Source organism: Pseudopodoces humilis, chromosome 1 (assembly GCF_049639895.1).
Source record: "Pseudopodoces humilis isolate 2021_Gansu_Grassland_sample_001 chromosome 1, ASM4963989v1, whole genome shotgun sequence".
In the NCBI taxonomy this organism is placed as follows: domain Eukaryota; kingdom Metazoa; phylum Chordata; class Aves; order Passeriformes; family Paridae; genus Pseudopodoces; species Pseudopodoces humilis.
This window is the reverse complement of record NC_142200.1, coordinates 59,958,182-59,985,965: the sequence shown is the minus strand read 5'-3', so window position 1 is coordinate 59,985,965 and position 27,784 is coordinate 59,958,182. Positions and strand designations below refer to the sequence as shown.

Sequence of the window (27,784 nt, the reverse complement as noted above, 5' to 3'; positions counted from 1 at the left end):
AGGCTGTTTTATGTCACAGAATAATGAGATGGCTGATGTTCAGCTTAAACTAAAGGGCATTCTGAACTTTTTGCTTCTTTCTAATTCAGAAACTGCTGAGTGCACCAGCTCTGGTATTCACCTACAATGCAGTCCACCCACCTTAGATGGTTGCTATTACATCTAATTATGGTTAAGTGCAAAATCCAGGAAGTCCTGGGAACAAGACCTCTTCCTTTAACCTTTAGAATACTGACTGAACATTGCTGAAGTTGCTCTCTGGTCTAATGGTTCTTACTTGAGTTTTTTTGTATAGATGAAGCAGCAACTACTCAGCAGAAAAATTAAAAGCTAGGTTATTTATCCCTACTAACCCAATAGCAAGGAGATTAAAGAACTCTCCTAGGAGATGAGAATTGTGCATTTAAATTCCCTGTGGCATGGGAAGAACTAAACACTGGGAACCGACATTTTGGCAATGTAGTGAGAGCAGAGGAAGGGCATGATAAAGGCGAGGATTTTTCTAGCACTCCTGATTGAGTGAGAAAAGGTACCTGACAAACAGGTACTACACCCTGTGCAGTAAAAGCTGTCACCACCATTACAATTAATTAGAAATTGTAAAAACAAACAGGACCTGGGTAGAAGTCTGCAATCAACGCTGCAGAGCTTCTGCTAAGGTTCAGCTCGTGGCCATGTGCACTGGCTGGAACATCATAGCTGCTCCAGTGACAAGAACTTGTGAGCAACTCCCAGCACTAGTGCTGAAAGAGGAGATGCTGCCCCCTCAAAGCGTCACCTTAGCAGAGCCTGAATCACAGGAGAGACACAGCCTCAGCTTTTTTTGTCCCCACCTAGGAGTTACCCATTCAGCCTGTTTTTGTAGGATACTCTGTAGGACAGAAGGCAGAATTAATACTTACACAGACTAAAAGAGAAAACTCAGTCACCAACTGGCTGAGCTCAATCAAGTCCTGCAAATAAAAAACAAATGTTATTCTGTGATAGCTGCTAAAACCAAGAGCACCAATATGGCAAGGAGGGAGTTCCAACATACCCCTTCTAAACTTTCCCAGGACTCAGCTGCATTTTCTTCCTGAGGTATTTCCGGAAGGTGGGAGTAGATCTGGATCAAACTTTGGGAGCCATCCTTCGCTTCTATGTTACATAAAGTTTCTGAATGACAAACATGATATTTGTAAATAAATGCACTGAACCAGGATGCAGGCATTGTGCAGACTTTCTCACTCTTGACGTCTCTCAAGGGTAACCCAATACTTAACCTAATTCAAGCCAAGCAACTGCCCCAAAAATGATCCTACAGGGAGAAGCCTTACAGTACTACACTGTTTCTTAAAAGGATGTTATTGACAAAGAAATAGATTCATTTCTACCAGCACATTTTCACAACCAGTCCTGAAATGACACTAAATTATACTCCTGAATTCATTTTGTATCGACCAGGCTGAGAAAACTGAGCTTGGGACAAAAACTTTGCATTTATGGATGACAAATAAAAATGCTGTGCTCCCAAAACTGAACAGATAGTTATTCATCTTACAACTGATTATCATGCTACTGGTTTGATTTTCAGCTATTGGGAACTAAAAGAAACTGGAGGAAAAAGCTTTCAAAGCAAAAGCAGTGAAATCCAAGTAATGTGGTACCCAGCATCCCACGCTGGATCAGTTGGGTAAGAGGTACTGAGGATGGCAGACATTTGCAGCTCAGTGCTGTACACGAGATACTCTCAAGTGTGTTCCTCCCTAAATTCACCTGGACTGAATGCAGAAGACATTAGGACAAAGTGTGGTGTTAAAAAGGGGAATGACAGACAGTGAGGTGACACTGGGGAGCGCAGATACAATAAACAGGCACACACACACCTCCAGTCAGAGCCCACTCTGGAGTCACTGCAGATGTCACAGTGTCACAATGCCTGTAATTGTGGACAACAAATTGAGTGGCAATAAAGAAAAACAACAAGTTTGGCTTGTCAGTACAAGGACTCAGGAAGAGCTTGGGAGTCTGAAGGCAGACTGGAGAAGGTGCGTATGTAAACACAGTGCAAAGATCACCTCAATTCAAACAATTTCAGCTTCTGAAGGGAAATCACTCCTTCAGTTGGACACTGGTGTCTCCTTCCTTGGGAAGGCAGTCCCAAGAGAAAGCTTATTATGAGGAAGTCTGGTCAGATATGTCTAACAATACTAAAGTGTAAATACTGTATTAAAATCTTTAGATACAATGATTGTGCCAAGGTATGATAATAATATTATATAACTGTTACAACAACAGATATGACCAATGGAAAACAAATAAACATAATCATATTCATAAAAAAATAAGAAATAGTGCATGCTTATTCATGGAATTAATTTAAGATAAAATAAAAATGATACATTTTCATAACATTTGTCCATTTCTCAACATTTTTATCCCAATATCTAAAAATAGATTAAGGACCCACTCTTCCTACTCTTAGCTCTGTAGAAGTCAACATGAATGAAGTTGATATTTTATATAAGTAAGCAGATTAACAAGAATGCACTAAGCAATTTGGGGGCTTAATTTCAGCTGGCTTTTCTTTCTAATTATTTCTACCCCTTTTCCTTTAAGAATCCAGACACGGAAGGCACTTCATGTTCTACAATCATCACCTGTTCTTCCAGAACATATTTTTGATTAATAACCTCAGATTAATTAAGGTTGCATACTCAGTTCTAAAATATTCCTTTCCCTTTTTCAATATAATTAATTATATATCCAAATGTGTGCATTTTTTGAGGAAATTGTTCTGCCACATACTCTGACATTTATCACAGATTTTGGGGTTTTTATTTTATTTCAATCCTACACAAACATACTTCAAAATCAAGTTTCTTCTGCCCAGAAAGATGTACTCTTCCCTAATCAGCCACATGCATGCTAAGTTGGTTAAACTTAAAGTACTCATAACTCAAAAGCAAAATAAAAATCTCACTAAGCAAAACTGCCTCCTCCCAAGATCTTGCTCTGGTCTGTTCCTAACAATCTATGCTGTAGGAAAAAAAAAAAATCTGCTCTAGAAAAGCACATCCTTGAAAGTATATAAATTATACCAAAAGTATACCAAAGTTTTGCATGACACACATTCCAGAGAAATTAAAACTGTAAGTAGGTTCCCATGTTATCATTTTGTAATAACTTTGTAATAAAAATCAGTGAGGAAAAATTCCTCACAAAAATTCTTCGCTTTAAAAAACTAAGGTAAAGAACAGGAAGGGTACGAGGTGGTCACATTTGGGCTGAAAGTATGAGTAAGAAATTTATATTCACTACTTTTTATCAAGTCTAACCAATTTTAATAGAATTGAGAATGGAAGTGACTCCACTAGTTCATTTATACAGCATCTCCACAGAAATACAAGAATACAAAACACCTCTGCAGATTTCACAGAGGAGCTTTACACCTCATTACACTCGAGATAAAAATCTAATGCTCTGGAAGATTCAATATGTAGCTTAAAAGATTTTAGTAATTTTAAGAGTGGAGTCTCACCTTTTGTTAATATTTGTTTAATATGCAATTAAATTCCACTTCTATTGGCCCTCAGTTGAGGATGGTGAATGGGAGAAGGGACTGTATCATATCACTGACATGCCTTCTAAATGGGAGATTTGACTTTGTAAACTCCTTCCTTCTCTATGAGATGGGAAGCAACACGTGCTACCTAGAATAGGCACATATTGAACCTCCTTTGATTAAGATCAACAGCCGAGATTTGCTGTCAGGACTGCAGCCTCTAAGCACAAAAGAATAGGCAATATACTGTGTCTGGGTTAGCAATTCAACAGGGCTGCTTGCACAGGCAGGCAAACTTGAAAAAAAAAAAATCTGTTTAATTGTATTTAGTTGTCTGCCTGTCTGTTTCACTTTAAATGGGGTGAATTATTTCCACATTCCTGAGCAGACTTGCAGATGCCTGTCATTCCAGTAATATTTTTGTGTTCTTCTCATCCCCATCTTTCTAATCAATTTATTTGTCTTTTTGAAGTGGTGTTATACTCAATGTCCCCCATACTTCAAAGGTATTCCAGATTTCAGAAGCAGTCTTGTTCTTTGAAATTAAACCCTAGTTCCCATTTGCCACCTATGTGTGTAAAAAAGAGAAGCAGTAAGCTAGGACAAAGTCTAGTACTGAGAACAACTGCACCAACAGAAGAGGTATCTTAAATTTAGTTCTGATTGTAACAGAGAAGAGCTCACAAAGAGACTTAAAGTAATGGCTAATATATATGAAGGGAATCACTGAATATTGAAGACAATGATCTCTCCACAAAAGAAATGTCAACAAATAGGGTAAAATGATTAATAGAAATTATGTGGAAGAAGTTCCTAAAAGGTAAAGGACTACAGAATTGCTGGCAGACACTAAAAAGCAGGCTGCGCTGAAGATGACATCAAATTGTCCTGATGCAGAGGAAGATGTTTATGGCTTCAGCAAGAGCTCTTCAGTGCCCTGGATGTCAAGTATTTGACACACAATATAAGTACAAAGAAAAACATAAGCATGGAAAGCAAATATCAGGAAGATCAGGACATAAATACATTGCAACTACTAAGAGGCATAAATGATAGCAAGGGAGTTTCTGTGAGTGTTTTTGAAGTTAGAGGACAATGAAGGACATGGAACTCCATTGCCAGATAAAAGCTTTAAGTCTGCATTTAATGCAACTAATTTAAATAAAAAAGAAAGAGGCTGAAACATAAGGAGAACAGGTTAAAAATATTTAAATGAGCTTGGCCTATTTAGGGTGCAAAGGTTTGATGAAATTCACTCTAGAGCATTTTTAAGAAACAGCCTCTGAAATTTCAAACACATTTTTGAGAATTTGAGTAAGGTGGTCCCAGAGGACTGCAAGAGAAGAGACTTTGAAATTCACAAAGATATTAGAACAAGTTACTGAACAACCAACTGCAACATGTTGAAGGTGTTGAAGAAGTCGAGATTTTTTTATGTCAGAAGCCAATTCAGCCTATTCTGTTGGCCTTGTAAGAAGAGCAAAGTTTTTTACAATGGGGGTGGTGAGGCACTGGCACAGGTTGCCCAGAGAACCTGTGGATGCTCCCATCACTGGAAGAGTTGAAGGCCGGGTTGGATGGGGCACTGAGCAGCCTGGTCTGTTGGAAGTGTCCCTGTCTGTGGCAGGAAGCTTGGTTCTAGACAATCATCAAAGGGTCCCTTCTAACCCAAACAGTTCTATGACTATATTTGATACATCTTCATGTTCACAAGGTTTTCTGACTCCACAACACATGACATTCTTGAAAGCAAGCCCAGTTGTCAAATCTCCTTTTCTCCATGCTCCGCCACAAGGCTCACTGGCTTGTTAATCACACTTGAAAGAGTTCTTGTAGTTCTGCATCCAGCAACAAGAACAGTCATAACATCAAATCTGACAGCATGTTCTCCTACAAGGCTACTGACTAAGAATGCTCTTTCGATTTTAAGACACATGAAATGCTCAAATCATTTTAAGTAATACTGCTACTGCAGCGCTCAAACTAATTACAGATATGTGGAAAGGTTTAATCCTGATGTAACCAACCTTCTCCCACATCATCAGGAGAGAGAACCAGCCGGCACCAGGGCATAATAGAGACTTCTCTTGAAGACAGAGCGGTAGAACAAAGATTGAAACATTTTATACAGAAACATATCTGACTTCTAGCATGTCACAGTGTGTTATCAAAATATTTTATTTAAATGGATTTATACTCCTGTCAGTTACCAAGTTAAAATGCTACAGGAAGAGATATTCTTTACCTAGGGACTTGCTCCTCTTTTCCATATATTTCAGCAATACTGTATTACACTGTCTGTCATATAAAAATCTGGTATTTCTTCACTAATTCAGTGAAAATGGCCAAAATAATTACTTGCACATGATCGAGTGATTTGCAGGGTGGAAAAAAGAAGCCAAGCTACTTTGAAACATGAACGTAAGTATTCTGTTTCCTATGAACAGTCCACAATTTCAAGATTCAAGGCTACAGGATCTTTGTCATGAAAGGCCTAGATATTTAATTTTTTTAGCTATTTAAGCATTTTCTGCTTATCAAAATTCAGTCAACAGGTCAAGACAAAAGCGTAGTGTAGGGAAAAAAAAATCTACTTTTTCATTAACAATACTCTTCAACTGAAATCTCATTTGTTTACTTCATTTATATCTGGTCAGAGAAATTACATACTGGATATAATGACAGAGACACAATAAACACAGAAATTAAATTCTACTACCTTGTCCTAGAGTTGTAGATCTGGTTAAAGAGGCATCCTCCTGTCCTTTGAGTTGCCTTTTAAGTTCTTCTGCAGATTCAGAATGCAGCTGCAGGAAGTCTTTAGTGGCAGCTGAAGCCTCCTCTTTAATGGGATTTATCATTCTCTGCAGAACTGGGATGTCTTCCTGCCGGACTCGCAAACAGAGTTTCTCCATCTCTCTCATATTGGCACGGAGTTGCTGCAAGAGTATTAAAATTATTTTGTAGCTTACTGTGTGAGCACATCAGACACTTCCAGTGCCTGGGAAGCACCTATTGTCAGGAGCAAGGGAGAAACATTTTTGAAGCCATCACCACCAATACTTTCATTTTTCTGGCTGTCAGTTCTGTACTTTATCCACTTCTTCAAGACAGTTTAATTTTGGGTTTCAATTAAAGTATTTAACTAATTAATTCACTATGTAATTGCTGAAGTTATTTATGTTTCTCTGGTCAATTTAGGTCTCTTCCAAAATATTTACACAAATTGCAATAATATCCAAGTAAGGTAAGTGACTACTTCTCAAAATTTCCTTTTTTTTATAATAAGTAGTGACTGTGATCATCACAGGACCTCAGGATATAGTAATTCATAATCCCCTACTACCCCAAGACAACTTCAGGGACAAAGGAGAAAGATTACTTTTTTCTTTTCATTTTTTTTTCTTCAGATGAAGGACAAATATATTTGTTTGACTGGAATATCAGATTTAATAAAATATATTAATATTTCTTTAGTTACAAGACTTCTGAAAAGATATAAACTGTTCACGACCAGCAAGAAGAGTATATGTGCAGGCATTTCTCATGAGATATACTTCTTTCTGAATTAAAAATAAAGGGCTTTTTCATTGCCTGGGCATTAAAAAGGCACACAAATTTTCTCATACCAGAAATGAAAAGAAGAAATTTACAGTTTAAATTACACCACTTATTGTTTTAGGACAGAGTTTTTATCTAATTATTAAAAATAAATAAGTAAACTGTAATGAAAGTATATTCTCTGCATTACTTTACAGTGATACAATAAATTCTATTCTTTGTCGCATTATTTACCAATTGTTTTGAATATTCTTCTTACAACAGAACAAGAGAATGGGTTGACACCAATGAGTGGTTAGAAACAGAAAGGTTTTCTTCCAGAATACAAACCAGGTACAGGTAATGCCTTAGAAAGGTAAAACTGGCCATCTGGAAAAGCAAGAACTAGATGGAACTAAAATTTGATTTATATACACTAGTGGAATTAATTGTTTTTAATATTTATGAAAAAAATAGTAGAAAATATAATTAGAGAAGAAGGAAGGAAATTATTCAACAACGTGGTGAAGTAACATTGCACAAGCTTCCAAGAAAGAACTATTGATTTGTTAAAATCATGTATCAAATTACTAAGATTAGATTATATTGTATGCTTAAATTAAGAGTACCATTAGCCAAATTAGGCTGCATTATTCAAGACTAACCTCAGGTAAAACCACTGATTGACAATTAAAAAAAGGGAGATACAGAAAGAAAAAAACAACATTGGAAGACACTGAGCTGAGTTAGAAACATGGTAGCCAGTAACTTTCATCAAACATTGCTAGTCTCAGTCTACCTCATGCTCCTGGTATCTTCCCCCCAAGGTCTGCCCCTAAGTACTGAAAAAAGGAGAATGTCACCACTGTCATAGTGTACCATGTGCCAAAACTCTTGGTTTATAGAGTCTTGGAATTTTATCTAAGAAACAAATTGGGACTATCTAAACACAACACTCAGCCATCTAATTTCTTAGAACTATATGCAATGACTGAGATTGATCATGCTGTTTTATTTCACGAAAAAAAGAAATTATTATTACCCTGTCTTTGGCCACAATGAAGACAAAAAAAACCAAAAAAAAACCCCAAACAACCCAGACGTGTCAAACAAAAATTTGTGGAATAGTGACAATTGTGAGTTTGGGCTGAGATAAAAATGGTTCCACAGTAGCTTCTTTTTGAAGAAAAAAGATAATTTTGCCATTGAAATTGAGTTAAAATGTAGTTCTGCTTGGGATCTGTACCATTACAAGTTTGTGCAGTGACCAGCACAACACAACTGGCTGATGGGAGTTTACACAGATCCTGATTAGAAGTTTCAAGAGGTATGAACTGTTCACTGATCCTCACTTTCACTGTTCATTATTACCTTGCTAGTCAAAGAGAAATATTTCTGAGCAAGAAGACAGAGAAATCAGATAATGATATTTTCTTATTTAGTAAAATTTAATTTTAGTAGCTCTTCCTTTGTGGTTTTGAAGAGATAAGTCTTGTTCCACTTACTATGAATTAAACAAACAGTGAATGGATTCAGCCTAGCACCAAGTTCAGCCCTGCTGTGAGGAGACACATCCCAGGAGCTCACCAGGATGTGACATCATAAATGTTATGGATATGCAAATGACTGTGACTACTTATAATAATTATAATGGCACCGAGTTTAATTTCTAGGTAGAGCATAAAAGTGTATCACTCTCATCCCAACTGTTTGCACTTTTAAAACCAAGCTTAGGGAGGAAGATAATTCAAAATTCTCTTTTCATTTGTGGGAACTCCTGAGTTTCTAACTGCAAGTTCAGTCCAAAACACACAGAATTTTTCTCTATAATAATTGCAGTTTTGGTCCATAAACTTCCAAAATCAAACTACAATTTTTGTTTCAAGTGGCCTTCTCACAAAAACTGTAGGAAAATAGAACTGGTGAAAACCTTGGGAAGTTATCCCTTCAATTCAGGATTTGCTGTCCCTATATTATTTCTATCAGTTGTTTATCTAATCTGGTCTTAAAAGGACTTCTTCATTAAGAGCTACAACCTCCTTCACACCTCACTGACAGAATTCAGAATGCTATAGCATCTCCTTATGTCTTACAGAAATCTCTTTGGCCTCAGTTTAAACCAGGTATTTCTAATCCTCTTTGTTCAAAACAGGGAAAGACAAGCCCCTGTCCTCTTTGCAACCATCCTCTCCATCTTTGCAGACACAGAGCATGATGTTGTCAGGTGCTCTTTGGGCAAAGTAACAAATCTGTTGATCTTTACAAGAGTTAATTGTTACAACTGTTTTCTCAATTTCTGACTGCATTCACTGGTCCCTCCCTATTCACTTCATGCCTTCCTCAGAAGTGTGGTGCCCAAACTGGATGGATTATTCTACTTTGGATCCTACTACTGCTGACTGAAGTGACTGCTCTCCTGATTATATATCTCCCACTAAGTTATCTGGCTTTTTTGGATCACTATCACACAATCAGTTCACTTTTACTCTGTGTCCCTCAAGTCTTACAAAATTTTTGGCCTAGGTCAAAGGAACTCTGAGTTTAAGGATATCTTTACTGTGCAGATGGCCACAGGCTGCAATAATGAGCTGATTTTACATGATCCTTCACTGATACCACAAAGAATCTCCTGCAGAAATAAAGTTTTCTACACTAATCCTCATGCCCTCATAGCACATCTACACCGTATGCCAGAGAGGGACCTAATCTGAGGATCATTTTAGAAATGCTACAGAAGACCTGAGCCATATAACTGAACTTTGAAGATTTATGCAAAAAAGAGCTGATCAGAAACCCTTAACTTGTAAACCATTTTCAGCTAAAATAGAAACCATAACAGTGAAAAAGAAAATACGGATTAACATTTTTCAAGCAACTTTCCAGGCCAGAGTAACACAGTGGAGAGATTATGTAAGCCTAAATATGTTTTGCAGAACAGAGTCTCTTTGTGGGCTGAATACAGACTGAAGTCAGACTGTTCATCTACTGCATTTTTCCTTTTTTTTTTTTTGTTTAATATCTTATTTCCTCTCTAGTAACTGCAGCATTTCCCTTCCTCTCACCACCAAAATGATCAGAAGTCCTTAGATGTTACAACAAAATACTGCTATTTCATTGAAATTAGCTTAAACCTTGCAATAATTAACTAATTGTGTGATTACAGTTGGCATGTATGTGGACAAAGCCTAGAAAACTGCAAATTCATTCAGGCCCTAACGTTTTAAGAAGTCCACGGACTGTCCCTAAAAATTAAAATATACAAGAGCATGTTCAGAAAAACTAATACATGATATACAAGAGCCATTTTCTCAGTATTTTTGAAAGGGTCTCTTCATGCCCTGTGCAAAGATTTATCCGTTTTCTTCACCTTCCCTTATGGAAGTTTTTTATGTGACACCCAATCACTTGAAAGCAGAGCAACAGATTTACTCTCATCTATACTTCTATTATAATTTTGACCATCATCAAAATTACAACAGAAGTAATTATTCTGGGTAAACTGAAAATTCAGAAAAATGGCTAATTATGTGCACATGGATTAAAAGTAGAATGGCTGTGCATATATTTGTCTAAAACCTGTGGCGGATGCCTTGGGTCAATATTGACTTAGGGATTCCTAATGTATTTTTACAACATCTAATTTTGAGAGCAAAGTGTGTGCTGCAGAGAACATTTGGTATCACAATAATTAATCTGATTTCTTTGCAAACAAACAGATCACAAGTCCATCGGTAAACATTTAAACAGCTTACAGCAAACACATTCTACATGTCATATAATTTATTATCAAGTACTCCAGACTCCTAACTATTTAATTAAAACAAAGAGCCAGTCTGCTCTTCTTGCATGGACCCAGATACTTACTCTGCTCTCTGGGTATCAGAATGTGAACCACCTTAATGCATCTAGATCTATATCCAGAGCTAGAAGCAATAAGCATTAAATAAAACCTAAGAAAATTTACTTTGACTGAAAGTGAAAACAGCAAGCCTTAGATTCAATTCAAATATAAATGCTTCTACAGACAAATAAGCAGTTCTCTTATTAAAGCACTTAAAATATCTAAAAATAACATCTTCAACACAACTATTTTTTCTCTAATTATTGATATATTTTTGTCTCACTAAAGAAATTTTACTGGCAATTTAAAGTTACAAGAGAAGCCTCTCCACAACTCACATGTGAAAACAGATTAGAGAACAGACATAAGCAAACATGCTTACTACACCACACCTGTTAAAATGCCATTGTTTTAACAGAACTTACACCTTTGAAAACCTCCTTGTATATGAAGAATAAACTTGTATTAAAATTTCAAAAGTACTTGGTGAAAAATCAAAATACACACTCAAACCTCCAATGAGCAAGAATATCAACTGGATTTCATGTGTCACTTCCTGTCATCTACACTAAACAAAAAGTTCACTAGCACCTTCCATTCCTCAAAAAAGACACATAATTCCAGTTCTGCCTACCATCTAATTATGTTGTTCAATCAGGATTAAGTTCTTCTTTCTGAGGTGAGTTGGTTTTGTCTTGTTTTTTTTTTCATTTTTAGTCTAATTTCGCACAACAGTCAATAAGACACTGAAACAAACATGGGAATTCACAGTATTAGAACTGTGAGCAATGGTTTAGGACTGTGCCACCTGTGCTGGCAAATTCTGCTTGTCCATGTGCAGTGTAAGTCACTCACAGTAGTAAAGACAAGTCCCTCCTCTGAACAACATCTATGTAACCAACACAAGATGCCTCTCCTGGCCAGCACATGTCTGTCCCTAGAATACTGGCAGTGCAGCTGTTACAGCCACCAGATGCTGTATCTGCCTCAGCAAACTTCATGCTGCAGATGTCGTCTTTGTGTTCTTCTGTACTGACAATCTACTTTGCCTGTGTGCTACTTAGTTGATGTTTGGCTGAGTTTCTGCATCATTTTCATCAAGACATAGGTATTTTTAGAAACAGTGTATGATTCCCTGTGTGTTGAGTTATGGATGACTATGGATGAAATCACAGATGACGCCCGTGATGACAAATGTGCTGGTATTTCCTCCCCTGATGATATCATGTACCTAACAACAGATGTGCACACCAAAGTAGTAGTCCAGATGTTCTCTACATCTGAAATCATGCTTTAAAATTAGCAGTATCCCTTATTGAAAGAGCTGCCTTTTAATTTAAAAATGTAAGAGGATACTTTGCAAAAGATCACAGCCTCCAAACTTTTGCTTCTTCAAGAATATGGAAAAATTTCTGTATTTTGTGTTTGCCTGTATTTGTATTTTGCCTGACTGTATATGCCTCATAGGACACAATTAGGAAATCCCTAACTTAAACGAAGGCAAAACTGTGTGCTTGCTTGTCAAACCCACCTGTCAAATGTATGCCTCTCTGAAGATCCATCCCTGAGGTAACCAGAACTATGTCTGTAATTCAGTCCCATCAGCAGCACAGCCATTTTTACATCCTTACCTGAACTGTTCGTCCTGCATTGATGTGCTCTTCATGCAATCTGTCCCAGAGCCTGCATCTCTGATACTAAAAGAAAGGAAAAAGACTCCTTAGAATTGCTATATTTACCAACTGGCTATGCAGGGAAAAAACCACCTTTGGTAAATGATCACTTTAATTTTCCAAAACTGAAAGCAAAGAAGTTGAGTCAAACAATTCCACTGCAGAATTAGAGAGGTAAATAACAATGTATTTTGTGAAAAACTTTGTACAATGTATTTTATTGCATTACAGACAACCAGGGTTTCAGCATCAGTTTTTAACACCCAAGTGATATTGCATCCTGACACTGCTGTGGCATAAATCACTTGGTGGGCAGTAGAACAAATGGTAGAAGAAGGACAAAGGAGGGGAATAGTGGATAAGCAGTACTGGTTGCATAGGACAATGAGGTATCTGATACTATTGACATGGAAAATGGCATTCATTACACAATGCTGCTGTCTACATTTACACTGAACATTTCTATATAGTTACAAACAGCTACAAGAACCATCAGGCCAGATCTGGCACCTCCATGAGGCTCCACTAACTTCAGTAGGAAACTATCCACACAGTACTTCCAACAGGACAGAGACTAGACTAACTATTACACTAGCAGAAAGTTTGGCAAAAGAACAGTGTATTATCACATATCAACCTTTTCATCATTAAAATAAATCAGTCCCTGCTACAGACAGTTGACAACAATATAGAGACTTTAGCATGAGAAAGAGTAGTAAAATAATAAAAGTAGAAGCTGTGATTCCTGGAATGTGTGCAGAAACTATCAAAAAATGTATTTACAATATTACACAATATTAGAATATTTGTTTAATTGCTTAGATAACAAGGCAAAATATTTACCATGACTTGTAAGGTATTTTTATTTAAAGTTTAATTCCTCAATTTCCTAATAAGTTTTGTTATCAATAAAAAACTTTATCTACAGCCTCTATCTTTCCATAACTATTTTCATAATTTTAGGCGCCACAGCAATAAGGATCACAAGTTACTCAGCTTCCTAAAATACAAGGAGAAATCTAAGGTTACTACTTATTTTCAGAGCAAAAAGTTATTTCATGTTAGGACTTTGTAGTGCTATAGAAGATAAAAGGTTTAGTGTTCAACAAACTCAGATTAATGTAATTCTTCTAGGACACTGAATAATAACAACCTCTGAATAAATTGCAATGCCATTAAAATTACTGCCAGTGTTCTTTAAAATAAAATGGATGAAAAATCCTGTATCTGCAGTAGACATTCCAATTTAGTAACCCCTGAAAGAGTACTGAAACAAGAATTTCTGAGATTTTAACAAATGGGGTTTAGGGAAAAATCACCTATTTGATTTCAGCCAACTGTAATGCATTGTCCAAATAATAATAAAAAATCCTGTTATCCAGTGAAGAAAAATTCCTCAGGAAACTTTTACAGCTCTTCATAATTTCTATTAGAGATGTTCAGCACATTCATCTGCTTAATATATTGTTCTATTACTTTGCTTCTAAATTCAGAATATGCTCATGATGAGCCCAAAGAATGCAATGACTTAATACACCTACATTCATGTGGTCAGAGAATTCCTCCTTGTTGATTTCTCTTTGCCATGCAACACAAAGTAGGCCATACTCCTGGACAATGTCACCCTGGGGGCCTCAAGGATAGTAAAGCTTGAGAAGAGATGGTATTGACATCATTTATTGTGGAAATTGGGGCTGTTCAGCCTGGAGAAGAGAAGGTTGCATGGAGACTTCATTGCAACCTTCCAGTATCTGAAGGGGTCTACCAGGAAGCCAGAGAATGAATCTTTATGAGGAGCTGTAGTGACAGGACAAGGAGCAATGGGTACAAATTGCAAAGGGGGAAATTTAGGTTAGATATTAGGAAGGAATTTTTTACTGTGAGGGTGGTGAGATACTGGAACAGGTTGCCTGGGGAAGTATTGGATGCCCCATCCCTGGCAGTGTTCAAAGCCAGTTTGAATAAGGCCTTGAACCTAGTGGAAGGTGTTCCTGCCCTTGGCAGAGGGGTTGGCACTAGATGATCTCTAAGGTCCATTCCAACCCATTAACATTCAATGATTTTATCCTGAACAAATATGTGTAAAACTAAGGGAGGTCCATGAAGTAAAAACATCTATGGAATCCTAACCTGTTATGTCAGGTCCAGAGGAGGGCCACAAAAATGGTCCAAGGGCTGGAACAGCTCTCCTATGAAGAAAGGCTGAGAAAGTTGGGATTGTTCAGCTTGGAGAAGAGAAGGTTCTTGAGATATCCTATTGCAGCCTTTCCATAAAAAATGTAGGCTTAGGAGAAAGACGGAGACTTTTTACTAAGGCCTGTAGCAACAGCATAAGGGACAATGCTTTTAAACATTTAGAGGGTAAGAAGAGAATGGATATAAGAATTTTATTTTTTTTAATGGGGGTGGTGAGGAACTAGAACAGGTTGCCCAGAGAAGTTGTGGATGCCCCACTCCTGGACGCCTAGTTTGGATGGGGCTTTGAGCAACCTGATGTAATGAAATGTGTTCCCACCCCATGGCAGGGGGGTTGGACTAGACAATCTTTAAAGCTTCTTTTCCAACCCAAATCACTCTATAGTTCCATATTTCTGTGATATTTAATCATAATTGTGCTGTAGCCAAATAGTTTGTATTCCACAACAGAAATATAAAACATCAGGTTACTCTTAGACACTCAATCTCTTCTGCTCTGTGTCCACTCTCTTGAGACCTCTCTTTAGAAAGAAACTTTCATGCTTCTGCTTTGGATCTCTTCTGTCTCTCCTTGAAAGTATCCAGTGGACATGGAGAGAACTAAAAAAGTTTGCCATAATATCTCCTGCTAAAAGCTCTTCAATAAATGTCTTACACAAATGTCCACACTTGGATAAGACTGCAGGAAGACTCAGATACCCTCATTTCTTGTTTTATGTCACCTTAACATCCCTTCCCACCATAACAATGGTTCCCCAGCCAAAGGTAAAAAGTGTTTCACACAACATCCTTTGGCACAGTCACAAGAAATGAAATTAAAACTGAAAGCAAGAGAGAAAAAGTGTCTTACAGCACTTTTTCTTTTTTTAAAGGATTGCTGCATATCGCCAACAAAGCTTAGGACAGTGAGCCAAACAAAATCTCCACCTTCCTGTACTACCAAGTAAATCGCTGTTATCTAATAGAGATCTATAGACAGCTATACCTCTTTTGGATACCCATGCATTTTACTCCCTCTTGGAATGAAACACTATCCAATCCATGGAATGTGCTTTAGAAAACAAGAATTTTCATGGGGAAAGCATGGAAAGAAAGAAAATGTACAGAGAACTTATTTCTCAAGGCTATAGCTTTTAAGTCTTCCAAAACTGTCATACAGAAAGTTTGACTCTCATATATAGTTGAGAAGCAATGATGATGAATTTATGGTAGCCACTTCCTTGAAAAGGTGTATTCAAGGTCAAATTTCATTATATATTGATTTTATAGTTTCTTCAAACAGTGATTTAGGAGATTAATTGTTTGGACTATCTCTGGAACCTAAGGTTTAAATCAATATTCATGAAATGAGGTTAGAGATATTGGCTTCATCATAAGTAAATAATGCTGCTGCTCTAAGCAGTTGGACATAATTAGTGATTTTTGCTTAAAAGTAGCCTGTAAAATAAACAGGATCAGATTCTATAAAATTATCCTTTTACCTCTAGGGATGTTTGGTTTACATGGCTGAAAGTTAATTTTACAAAAACTATTGAGGAGAAAATCATCATGACAGCTCACAAAAGTACTGTAACACATTCATTATGGCTAAAATGCACGTAAAAGATGTAAAATGCAAATTATCATACAAGTATTTCAACCAAACTACCATTAACATTGGTGTTTACTACAAATGTAAAGGCTTTTGTGCACACAATTATAAATACAGAACTTTCATCTTCAGCCAAATTTGAATCAAAGCATTTTGTCATCAACTTCTCATTGAAAATTCTACATAATCTTTCAGTGTGACTGCTTCTACACTGCAAAAAGAACTACATTAGCAAAAAGTGAACACTAACCTTCTCAATATTTATTTGGTGTTTTCTTAACCTTTCCAAATCTGTTGGAATTGCCACTTTAATGAATTTCTGAATTGCAGGTTCGATTCGGCGGAGTTTAACTTTTTCCTCATCTTCGGACATCCTAAAAGCAGCTTTCAAGTCAACAGTTGTCCAATATACCTTCACGAAGGTAAAAACCCCTAAAATCCCAAAAAGTTAAACAAGAAAGGTAAACTTAAATCACTTTTATAGAAATCAAAATAAGATAAATCAGTCTCACTAATGATCACATATCCCCCAAACCCACAATTAAACAGCATTAACAATATCTGGACATTTGCATTTAAATGTATTATCTCTACTTATTTGAAGGCTTTGGGGATCATTTTTCATAAAGCTTAACACTAATAAGAAGATGAAAAACAGCTGAGTAATTAAGGCAGAGGCAAACACGCTTTGCAGCATAATGATACATGAAAAGGTTTGAAAAAACCTTCCAATTAGATGTTTGATTGATCAGAGTTCACATTTTTCCAATTCACATTCAGAATCGTAAAATTTGTAAAATGCGTCCTGAAAAGACACCAGAATAAAACTAATTTTCGAATTCCATTTCCTGGAAATGTTAAGAGCTTCTGAATAAAGATTTGCACTGCAAATTGTGTATGTTCCCTGCTGACAATGCCTACTAAGGCATCACCTAGCAAGGGATACAAACAGGCTGCTGAAATATTTGCAGGACCAGTAGGTACATAAGCAGCCTGATTTCTGTTCCCTGCATAGTGTAAAACATAATTTTTGAGTTTCACTTCTCTAGAAGAGAGATGTGTAGTATTGTATGTAATAGCATTTATCTACAGAGCATAGGAGTAACATAAAGAAATTCCATTATGCTGAATGCACACAAGGGGAAAGAAGACACATATGAGTAAGCTTTTTCACAAGTATCAGCAGAAAGACGTGCTAACTTGGTCATATGGAAGTACCTGAAGTACATCAGCTACCGTATCAGAAAGCTTTCTCTGATTTTCCTCTTTCAGTAACTAAACTGATTTAAAGGAATGAACCCAGCATAATCCTCCTGCTACAGGTGAGGCATGGCAGAATGTAACAGGTTAAAAAACACTCCTGTTTTTCAAACAGACAAACATATTATCAACAGTGAAATTAGACATCACTTTTCTCACATCTACCTATGGTGTGAAAATGCAGAGGGAGGGTGTTGATGTTTTTCTGAGATCTGTGATTCCAGCAGGCAGAGAGAACATGAGGACAGACACCAGCTGATGGAACTGGGTCTTTGACTGAACTGCTCAGTGCTCAGCCCCAGCCCTCTCATGCAGGCTGCAGAGAGCACACGTACAAACCTGCTCCAAACTCAAAGGAGCCAAGTGGGGAGCATCTTCCAGCAAGAAAGGGAAAGCACCTCTGGTATAGGGAGGAAGATGGTTGCAAATAAAAAAATGCTGCATTTTTCAGAAGAACAGAATGCTAACAGGAGACTCTCCTCCTTTATCTATCCCACTCAACAAAGAAATTGAAAACTGTGGAAAGCTGAATGTTTACTGAGCATAGACCAAGTTAAGGGAAGTCAATCTTTAAGGTTTCAATGACACATCTTTTTTCAGAACCTCTAAAGGAAATTATTTCATCAACTGACTTTGCAGTCATTGCAAAATCAACCCCACTTCAAATTATACAGACACTCTATCAAGCAGTCTTACAAATCCCCTTCTAACCCAAGGTATTTAATAATAACCTTCAAATAAATACACAGTGGATGGGTGACCTCACACTTCTGAGGTTGCAAAAAGGACTTTATGCTTTTGTATTGATTCACTCTCTTCACCATTCTAAAAACAGCAGTTTAAATGCAATATGATAAAAAATACATTCTATTATACCTTGGTCACTACAGTCCCTAACTTTTGAAAGAGGCACTAATATATCACAGTTGAACTCCATTCTGAGTCTAGAACTGATTTCTTTTTTTTTATAGTGTCCGAAAGATAAGAAGCATCATACTCCAAACTTCCTCTTCAAACACACATTTAATTTCCTGGCAGCTTACACACTAATCCATGAGTTTATGAGCTAGAATTAATTAAAAATTGGTTCCCTGAAGATATTAAATGGCCATGTCATGCATTTCCTTAATACTGAATCATCTCAAAGAAGTGGTGGCACAAATTCTTCGAAAGTATAACACAACATGAACTCACAGAAACACACAGCCCATTCTGTATTAGAAGAAATACAGCAGAGACTAAGCTAAATTCACCATAACTTTGTCCTTAACCTTTCATGGCATCTGGCGATTGATGAGAGTCAAAACTAATAGTTTAGATGACTTACAATCTGGAGCACTGTGAAAGCAGAGTTAATATAAACAATGGCTATGTGCCTTGAGTAGATTATCTGAATTCTCAGTTTTGAAGATTTGGCTGCATGCAGGGCTCCGGGTAGTCATTTTCTTCTCATTAAGAACTTCCAGACAGTAACTTCCGTGACAATCTCTTAAGGACACTGCTGCCTAAAATTCACTATGCAGTAAGTTTGAAAACCTAAGATAAAAATATAAAAACTCCTTACATTCTCATTAGATTTCCTGCTTAATTTTCTCTCATGTAGTATAGTAGCTTCTGCAACAAAAATTCTAAGCCATAAATTATCAATGCAATGTCTTACATCTTTTTTTTACATTCATATAATATTAACGTTAAACAAACAAAATTAACATTATGCATTTCTATTTGTTTCTGATGCAATTTCAAGGAAACCCTGCATACTTTATTTGACTTGTGCTCTCCTAAGCATAACTTTAACAACTCATTTCTGAAGTAATGCCTGTTCTGGCAGCAATCACAGAGTAACAGGCCAGTTTAGGTTGGCAGGGATTTTCACATGCCAGGCAGTACAAGCTGAATGAGATGTCATTTCCCAGGTCCTTGTCCACTCAAGTTCTAACACCTTCATGGATGGACACTCCACACTCACCAGACCCCTCCTTAGTGTTTGACTGTTGTCCAAGCTAAAATCAAACAAACAAAACAAAACCACGACCACAAAGACCTTCCTTGTAGCTAAACCAGCTTGTGTCCACTACTCCTCATCCCACTGTTGTGCACCTCCAAGAGCAGCCTGCCTCTACAGCTTCTACCTGCAACAGCAGGATCTCCCCTTCCTTCACCTTCTCTTAAGGCTGAACAAACCCACCTCATTCTCCTAGAATACCACGTGCTCCAGCCCTCTAACCAGCATGTAGTCCATCACAACACTCAAGTCCTTTTCTGCAAGGCTGCTCTCCATCAAGTCTTCCCAACCTGTTCTAGGTGCACGGCTTTCTTATTTCTTCTGCTGGAATTTGTGAGGTTTCTGTCTGCCCATATCTCCATCCTATCAAGCTCTCTACCTCTATCCTCTCTATCCTCTGAGTAGCAGCCCTGTCTGGCCTATGAACCCCTCTCCTCAGGCAAGTGAAAACACTACACTCAACTTCAGCTCCTTAGGAAGGTGATTTGCCTCTGCCCTTGGATCTGAGTATCAGTGACTGAAATAACACTAATCCAGAAGTGATCAAGACCGAGATGCAGAATAAGTTTCAGCCAACTAAGTAAATAAAAAAGATATATCCAAAGCAGCCTGTAGCAGCTCAAGTCACATAGTTGCAGCCAACCAGAAGTAAAATTCTTCCCAGGTATGGTAACATACTTATTATGAATTTCAGAAAATGCTAACACATCTCAAGATGGTTAACACTCATGAACTTTTGTTTGTTAACACTCACGAACTTTTGCTAAACTGCTAGTGTTCTCCATTGAAACCCAGTACAACAATGCACAGCAAACCTCAGGAGCTCTGCTTGCCCAGGGAAACACAATGTAATTCACTGATTTTAACTCACAACACTTTAGACAACCACTGCCACTAGAAAAAGTACCTCTAGCATAAATGCCTTGTTGATAAGGGTTGAAAGGCCAAAATATTTTTCCCTGTAAACAAAATTAATTAGAATATAAGGACGTACAACAGCTTTCTCCCTAGGGTGACCTGAAACATTTCCTAGAGTAGTACTGACCCCAAAATTGCAGTGACACTTGCTCACTTGGCTAAGGCCTGTAGTTAGGAACACATTCCTGTGGTAGGCTACAGCCAAACTGCGCTTCGGGACTAAATGACATCTTTTTCTTTTTGTCTGTAAAATGACTCAAAAGAAAATAACTTTGTTAGGCTGAAATAAGGCACAGTCACCAGCCCCAGCGTGTTCACAAAGTAACATGAAACTGCTTAGTGGGATAAACAGCCACACGTGTGGGATCTCCCACAGAACACCCAGAATGAACAGCTGTATGTGTCAGGCTGTGGCCCCCAGTATATCTCTGCTCTTGTGGGTCACCTGGCAACACAGACTTGATCCAGGCAAGGCAAGGGCACATGACTGCATTTTGAGAAATCAGACCAGACAACAGGCATTTTGTCTTGGATTTATATGTTTAAGCCAGTTGCAGAAGGGCAGAAAATACCTAATGACTAACAGGTGAACACCTTTTACACAAAGATGAACTGGTGGAGCAAGTTTGCAGTGGGCTGACGCCTGCCAGAAGAGGCCACAACAGTTCAACCTGCAATCAGAGCCCTAATACTGAATTCTCAGCATTACCTGAGCTGCACCTCTGGTCTCGCCCCAGAAACACAAAATCAGGTTGGAAATGACCTCTGGGATCATCAACTCCAGCCTATCAACACAACCCTGTCAACTAGACCATGGCACTAAGTACCACAGCCAGTCTTTCCTCAAACACCTCCTGGGACAGTGAATCCACCACCTTCCTGAAAAGCCCATTCCAATGTCTAATTAACCTTTTTGTGAAGAAATTCTTCTTGATGTGCAACCTAAACCTCCCCTGGCACAGGTTGAGACCAACAGGTTTCCAGAGGCCTATCCTGCCTGTACCATGCCCTGAAAAGGCAAGGCAAATGTGAAGAGAGCAGAAGCATAAAAAATAAAGATAGGCTTTAAGTCTTATATAAAGACTTCAAGCGGACAAAACTAGTTCTTTTTTCCTGACTTACAGTTTTAAAAGCTTGGGCAATGCCAGTGTTTAACGATTTGTCACACTGCAAAGAATACGTAAATAAACAAGTAAATAAGTAAGACAATCCAAGCTGGTGTGACAAGTTCTGTCCCGATCAGCGCCCCACAGCCCGACAGCGGAGGGACCTCGGGCCCAGCCGCTGCTGGGGGCATCCCCGGCTGGGCACCCCCAGCCCCTCGGCCGGGCAGGGCCGGCAGCGGGACGAGCCCCCGCGGCTGTGCCACCGGCCCCGGGCCCGGGCAAGGCCGGGGGGAGCGGCGGCCGCCGCGGCCTCGCCGAGGGCCCGGAACCGGGAGTGGCGGGGGAAACCCGGCGCTCGCTCCGCGCTGCGGCTCCCACCGGCCCGGGTCGCAGCGGCCCAGCCCAGGACTCACCGCGCGCCCGCCAGGCCCCGGCCCGGCCTGGCCCTTCCCTTTCCTTCGCCTCGCTGGCACAGCGAGCGAAAGCGAAAGCGGAGCCGCCCCGGCCCCGCTGCCCGCTGGTCCCCGCTCCCTCCGTCCCCCGCCCGCCCTCGGTCCCTCACCCGCTCACCATGGGGCGGCCGTGTGACAGGCGCCGAGCGCGGCCGGCGGCGGCCCCGGGACGCTGGGCGGGAGCCGGCGCTGGGCTCCCCCTCCGCCGCGGGGCGCGGCCCAGCCCCCGCCGCCACACGCACACCCCCTCCGCTTCCCCCGGGCCATCCTCCACGTGTTTGTGGCCCTTCGGGAACCAGCGGTCGGGGGCGGGAAGGGGACGGAGAGGAGGAGGAGGAGGAAGAGAAGGAGGCGGAGAAGCTGTCCTCGCCACGGAGCGGGTACCGGGAGTCTGAGATAAGGGCTTACCGGGAGGTAAAAGTTAAATTTACTCTTCTAAAAGAGACCCAAAGATTCCCGACAAAATTTTAAGAGCTTTTCATAGAATCATAAAGTGTTCTCAGCTAGAAGGGACCCACAAGGATCATAGAGTCCAGCTCCCGGCCCTGCACAGGACCATCCCCGGGAGCGCACCGTGTGCCCGAGAGCGATGTGCAAACAATTCTTGAACTCTGTCAGCCTTGGTGCTGGGACCTGGGGAGCCTGTTCCAGTGCCCGGCCACCCTCTGGGTGAAGAACCTTTTTCCGATATCTAACCTAAACCTCCCCTGACACAACTTCAGGCCATTCCACTAATAAGTTTTGAAAATTAACAAGTGTAACCTGTTAGTGCCTGACACACTGATTATTGGATCCTACCCCGACACCACATCCCCTGGCTGGCAGAGCATCTGCTTTCTGTAGGCGTTCCCTCACATATGGGACAGGTGGAGGAGAACCTCTGAAGGCAGCCTGGTATCACTTCTGATCAATTTATCACAACTGAATAGAAGTGTAAAACTGTCTGGCTACCTGGTAATATCTGTAGAGTGACTACATTACGTCAATATTAGACCATTTTTTAGCTAAACATTAATAAAACAAAGTAAAGAAAGATCTTCAGAGTAACAAATATGAATGTATGTTGATTGTGATGTTCTAAACAAGATTTATGTTATCTGTTCATCTGTTGTTCCATGACTTTTTGGCCAGTTCCAATCTAATTTGGAGGAAGTCATTATGGTCCTGTAAGTTTTGTGGAAATTGATATGTCACTGAGGAAATAAACCTAAATTTGTTTCCTCAGTGAAGGAACAGTACGCAAAAAGCTCAGCTCTTACACATTCTTGTAGCAACAGCCAGTTATTGTGTATATATTAGCCATCTAGTTTATGCAGACATAATTCCAGACTGCTTGATAGGATTTTCAGAGGGCTAACAGAGAATAAATTTTAGTTATAATTAAGCCTATTTAAGGGCTGAAGAATCAAAATTAACAGAATCCCATGGCTTCATTAGTTCTGTTGTTCACAGCACAATTTCTGGAATGGCAGTGGAATACTGGGGAATGCCAGGGTACTAAAAAAAAAAAAGCTGACATTGAACATATATTTTTAAAAGGTTAAGGAGGATGACACAGTCTAACAGTTTCACAGTTTGACCCAGATTAGGAGCAGAATCACAGAAGTGCTGACCTTGGATACAGTCATTAAATGTCAATAATTAAATACCAGTCAACATATTTTTATGAAAAGTATTTGATTAAATGTGTTTGAATTTAACTTTGGTAGATAAAAGTGGTAATGTTGAAGTAATAGCTTCCATCTGATGTGAAGCAGTATGCTGTTCTCATAAATACAATGAGGAGTGCAAATTCTGTGTAGTTCACAGAATCACAGAATTACAGAATGGGTCAGATTAGGAGGGACCACAATGGGTCATCGGGTAAAACCTCTCTGCTCAAGCAGGGTTGTCCTACAGCACATGGCACAGGATTGCATCCAGATGGTTCTTGAGTATCTCCAGTGAGGGAGACTCCACAACATCTCTGGGCAATCTGTTCCAGCACTCAGTCACCAGCACAGAAAATAAGTTTTTCTGTGTGTTCAGGTGGCATCAATTTCTTCCCGTTGCCTCCTGTCCCATTGCTTGGCACCACCAAGCAGAGCCAGGCTCCATCCTCTTGACACCCTCCCTGCAGATACTTGTAGAAATTGATGAGGTCCCATCACGGTTGTCTCTTTTAAGGCTGAACAGGCCCGGTTCCCTCAGCCTTTCCTCATAATAAGTGATAATAAGATCATAATAAGTGATTCAGGTGACAGTTCTTGAGAGGAGTGATTCTAAGTGAAGATTTGTTATTAGGTTGTATTGGTGTCTTTCTTGGCCTGGTGCTATTATAGATCACTGAGACAAAAATAACAAATTACTAGTTTGCTCTTATAAATAGAGATAAGAGCAATTTGCTTAGATAAACTCATTTTAATTGCTTTGTAAGCTTTTGTGCAAAAATACTCCTCTGAAGCCAGTCAAATTGGAGGTCATGCATTCAAAATAAAGCCTTAAAAGGCACACCTGGAATCTGGGAGAATGACTGGCATGAGACAGTGCTAAAGAGGACCTGGACATAATCAGCTAAACATGAAGTCTCAGAACAAAGTTTTTGATAGCTAATACTCTGAAGAAAACCAGAGGAACATCAAATACAACTGGAATGGATATTTCCCCTTTCTATAGTACTGATTAAATCATTATCAAAATAATGCATTCAGTTTGAGCATTATCACTTTAAAGGGATGTTAAACACTGAAAAGAGTCCACAAGAAAATTATGAAAGGTGTGGAAGATGTGTGTTAACATGAGATATTTAAAAAATATAATCCAATGCAGGTGAGGAAGTACTTTTGTCATAAGCATAATAGCACTTGTTTAAGTAGTACTTAGAGATGTTTGAGAAGTGTTGGTTTTCAGAAAATTACAAAACTCTGGAAGCAAAACTAGAATAAAAATGAGACAAGAAATGTGATGCATCTTAATTTGCTGTAGGATCAAATTGTCTGTGAAACTCTTTTGGAACAATGCAAGATTGTCAGTAAAAACATGGATTTTTTTTTCAAAGATACAATATAGCTCAAGCAAAAACAGCAGAATATATTGGTACAATATGGAGGTGGCACAACCAATCAGCCAATCCTTTTCTTACACTTGATGATTCCAGAAAAAAAGAAATCTACTTGTATAACAGCAAAGGAAGGAACAGGATCACAATACTATCAAAAAGGAAGATTTTTGTGTGTGTGTGTGTGTGTGAGTTCTAACAGACAACATCTGAGGAACTCCTGGCACGTTTCATTGCGAACATGACGTTCATGCCTGACTATCCAGTTCTTCTACAATGGCTAATGCGGTTTTCCAGACAACCCAGCAGTGCCTTCAGAGAAGCCCAAATCTCCTCAAGCTAAAACTGACAATGCAGAATGCTATGTCACTCATGTGAAGATCATCAAAGGAACAAGAGTTCCACCTTCAGGTCTGGGAAAATACTACCTCTGATGGCAAAAGATATCTCAGGGAAAAAAAAAAAAAAAAAAAAAAAAAAAGGAAGCTTAGATGGAATTTGACTTCCTGAATTACAGACTTTTATTGCAACTCAGTGATCACTTCTGAGTGGCCTCTTACAGAGCTGATGACTGTGTGCATCCCTATATAGTTATCAAAGTGTTCTGTATTACCAGTAAACGTGTAGGAGAAAATGATGGAGAATCCTAGAAAGGCACAGAACTTTGCTATACATCTGACTAAGGAAGAGCTTACAGCAGTTTCTTTTTCTTTTTCCACATGAGCTCATTCATAGTCTTCAGATACATGGTTTCAGAATGTGCAATTAATTTAACATGCTTAGCTCTATTCCCAGCAATCTTTCTTTACACACAGACTCTCAGATAACTCATGCTGAGGATATTTCAGTGAGTGTTGCTCAATAAACACAGAACTTCCAAGATGCTTTCATTATGTTCCCAAAGATGTATCTTTTTCCAGTAGAGCGTTTCAAAACTCTGTTGCCTTTTTCAATGCATTATTACTACAGAGACACTGATTTCACTGTCCAACGGCTTGTGCTGGCAAGAACCACTCATGAAGTTTCCACTGTGTCATGGAAAACAGCGTTACAGTGAACACTGCTCTCTCTCACAGTCTTTCAGGAGCACAACCTTCTTTGAAATGAGATCCCCTTTTAACATACATCCGTGGAAAAAAATCAAACTCTTTCCATAATTCTTGATTGAGGGACATTCTCTGGAATATATGACAGTGTTTTATAAAACCATATTCTTGATGTAAGCAAAATACTGAGGGTTAATTTGGGGGCAAACTCCTTCCTCTCGCTGGCAAAAGTTGTGCTATAATTTTTGACAGATGCTAGAATTCTGATCCAAAGTTCTTTCTGTCTATTTTGTGGCAAAACCATCTCAGATTTGGTTGAGGATCATTTGTATAGTGTTGCAGAAAGTAGGGCTCTTAAATGGGAGTGAAATGGAAGAGGTTTATTGTACATTGTATTTACGGTAGCAGTAATACTGCAGTGTGTGTAAAAGTAGGAGAGAAAGAAATGAGGGCAAAGCAGATTCTATTTTGGTAGAAGCACTTCCTTACTTGTTGCTCTGGTTATTTGGGTCTTTTCCAGCATATTCACAGGTCTCACAGTGTGACCTTGATGCAGGAATGGTTTATAGTACCTGCCACTGATGTGGCCCTGCAAAGGTCGTACAGGAAAGCCTGTACAGAGAGGATGGTGGGTACAGAGACTGTCTACAACATCTGGTCTGCAGTAGGATCTCCCTTCAGACAAGAGCAGGGTGAAACAAGCATCACCAGCTGGTGGGAGCTCGTGTTGCAGGCACTTAGGGAATGTGCACCTGTGGCACTTTGCCTGGGGTGCCTTAGATATCTGCTGCTGGCATAACCAAAGGAGGTAAAATATTAAAATTGTGCTGCTGGGGTTGTGGCCATATCTGGGAACTTATCCATGACTAGAATTTCATTAAAATCCATGTTTGCTGTTTTCTTCCCAATGTCTTTTTGTTCCCACAGAAGAAGATTTCTCCTACTCAGAACTACTGATCAGCTTTCAGCATGTGCTGTAGCAATGGTTTAGGAGATATTCCCAGTTTTGTTTGTTGGGTCGCCTAAGCACATTTGTTTCAGAAGAAGGTTGAGCTCACTCAGCTGAAAAGCTTTCAGTGGGAATGTCTTTTGTGCACATTTGTCTCTTATTATACCAGATTGTATTGAAATCACCTTAAGCTAAATCCTGACAAGTTACTCTAATTAAAAAAAAACCCAGGAGTTTCCAAACAAAGCAGTTTTCCCAACCAAAGGAAGTTAGTCCTTTTCCTTGGGGTTTTCATTCAAGACCTTAGAAATTCTCTATCAAATCTTAGTGCCAATCAAGACAATGGCAACATTTCCATTAAAATCAGCATGGTGAGGATTTCATTCTTTGTTGAGGTTCCAATGCTTCCTGAGTCAAAAGAAAAAAAAAATACTAACTATATTCAGGGATAAAAAACAGAAAATGGCAAATCAACTGAACAAACATTCATTCATCCATCCAGTTCATCCGTGATATTTACCAGAAAACATTCCTTTTCTAAAACCGTCCAGCCATGAAGGAAGGATTCAGGATGTCATGTAATTGCAGAACCAGAGGTGTAATAGCATCATCTTACATTCATAATC

At 39.0% G+C, this 27,784-nt stretch overlaps 1 protein-coding gene across 5 annotated transcripts in view; it reads right to left on the bottom strand.

Annotated features, from left to right (window-relative positions):
* Window positions 1–27,784, bottom strand: part of STX17 (syntaxin 17) — a 31,811-nt gene that overhangs the window by 3,720 nt on the left and 307 nt on the right. The window contains exons 1-6 of one of the 5 annotated variants that reach the window (XM_088060082.1): window positions 22,700–22,802; window positions 16,636–16,817; window positions 12,557–12,622; window positions 6,264–6,483; window positions 1,037–1,155; window positions 903–953 (exon numbers count right to left, since the gene is read on the bottom strand). In XM_088060082.1, coding sequence (XP_087916208.1) covers window positions 903–953; window positions 1,037–1,155; window positions 6,264–6,483; window positions 12,557–12,622; window positions 16,636–16,758 — 579 coding nt within the window. In that variant the 5' untranslated portion in view covers window positions 16,759–16,817; window positions 22,700–22,802. Of the gene's footprint in view, window positions 1–902; window positions 954–1,036; window positions 1,156–6,263; window positions 6,484–12,556; window positions 12,623–16,635; window positions 16,818–18,972; window positions 19,149–22,087; window positions 22,108–22,244; window positions 22,339–22,699; window positions 22,803–27,784 lie in introns of those variants that run through there. The other 4 variants (XM_005517336.3, XM_014257899.2, XM_014257892.2 and 1 more) reach the window with 4 other exon arrangements.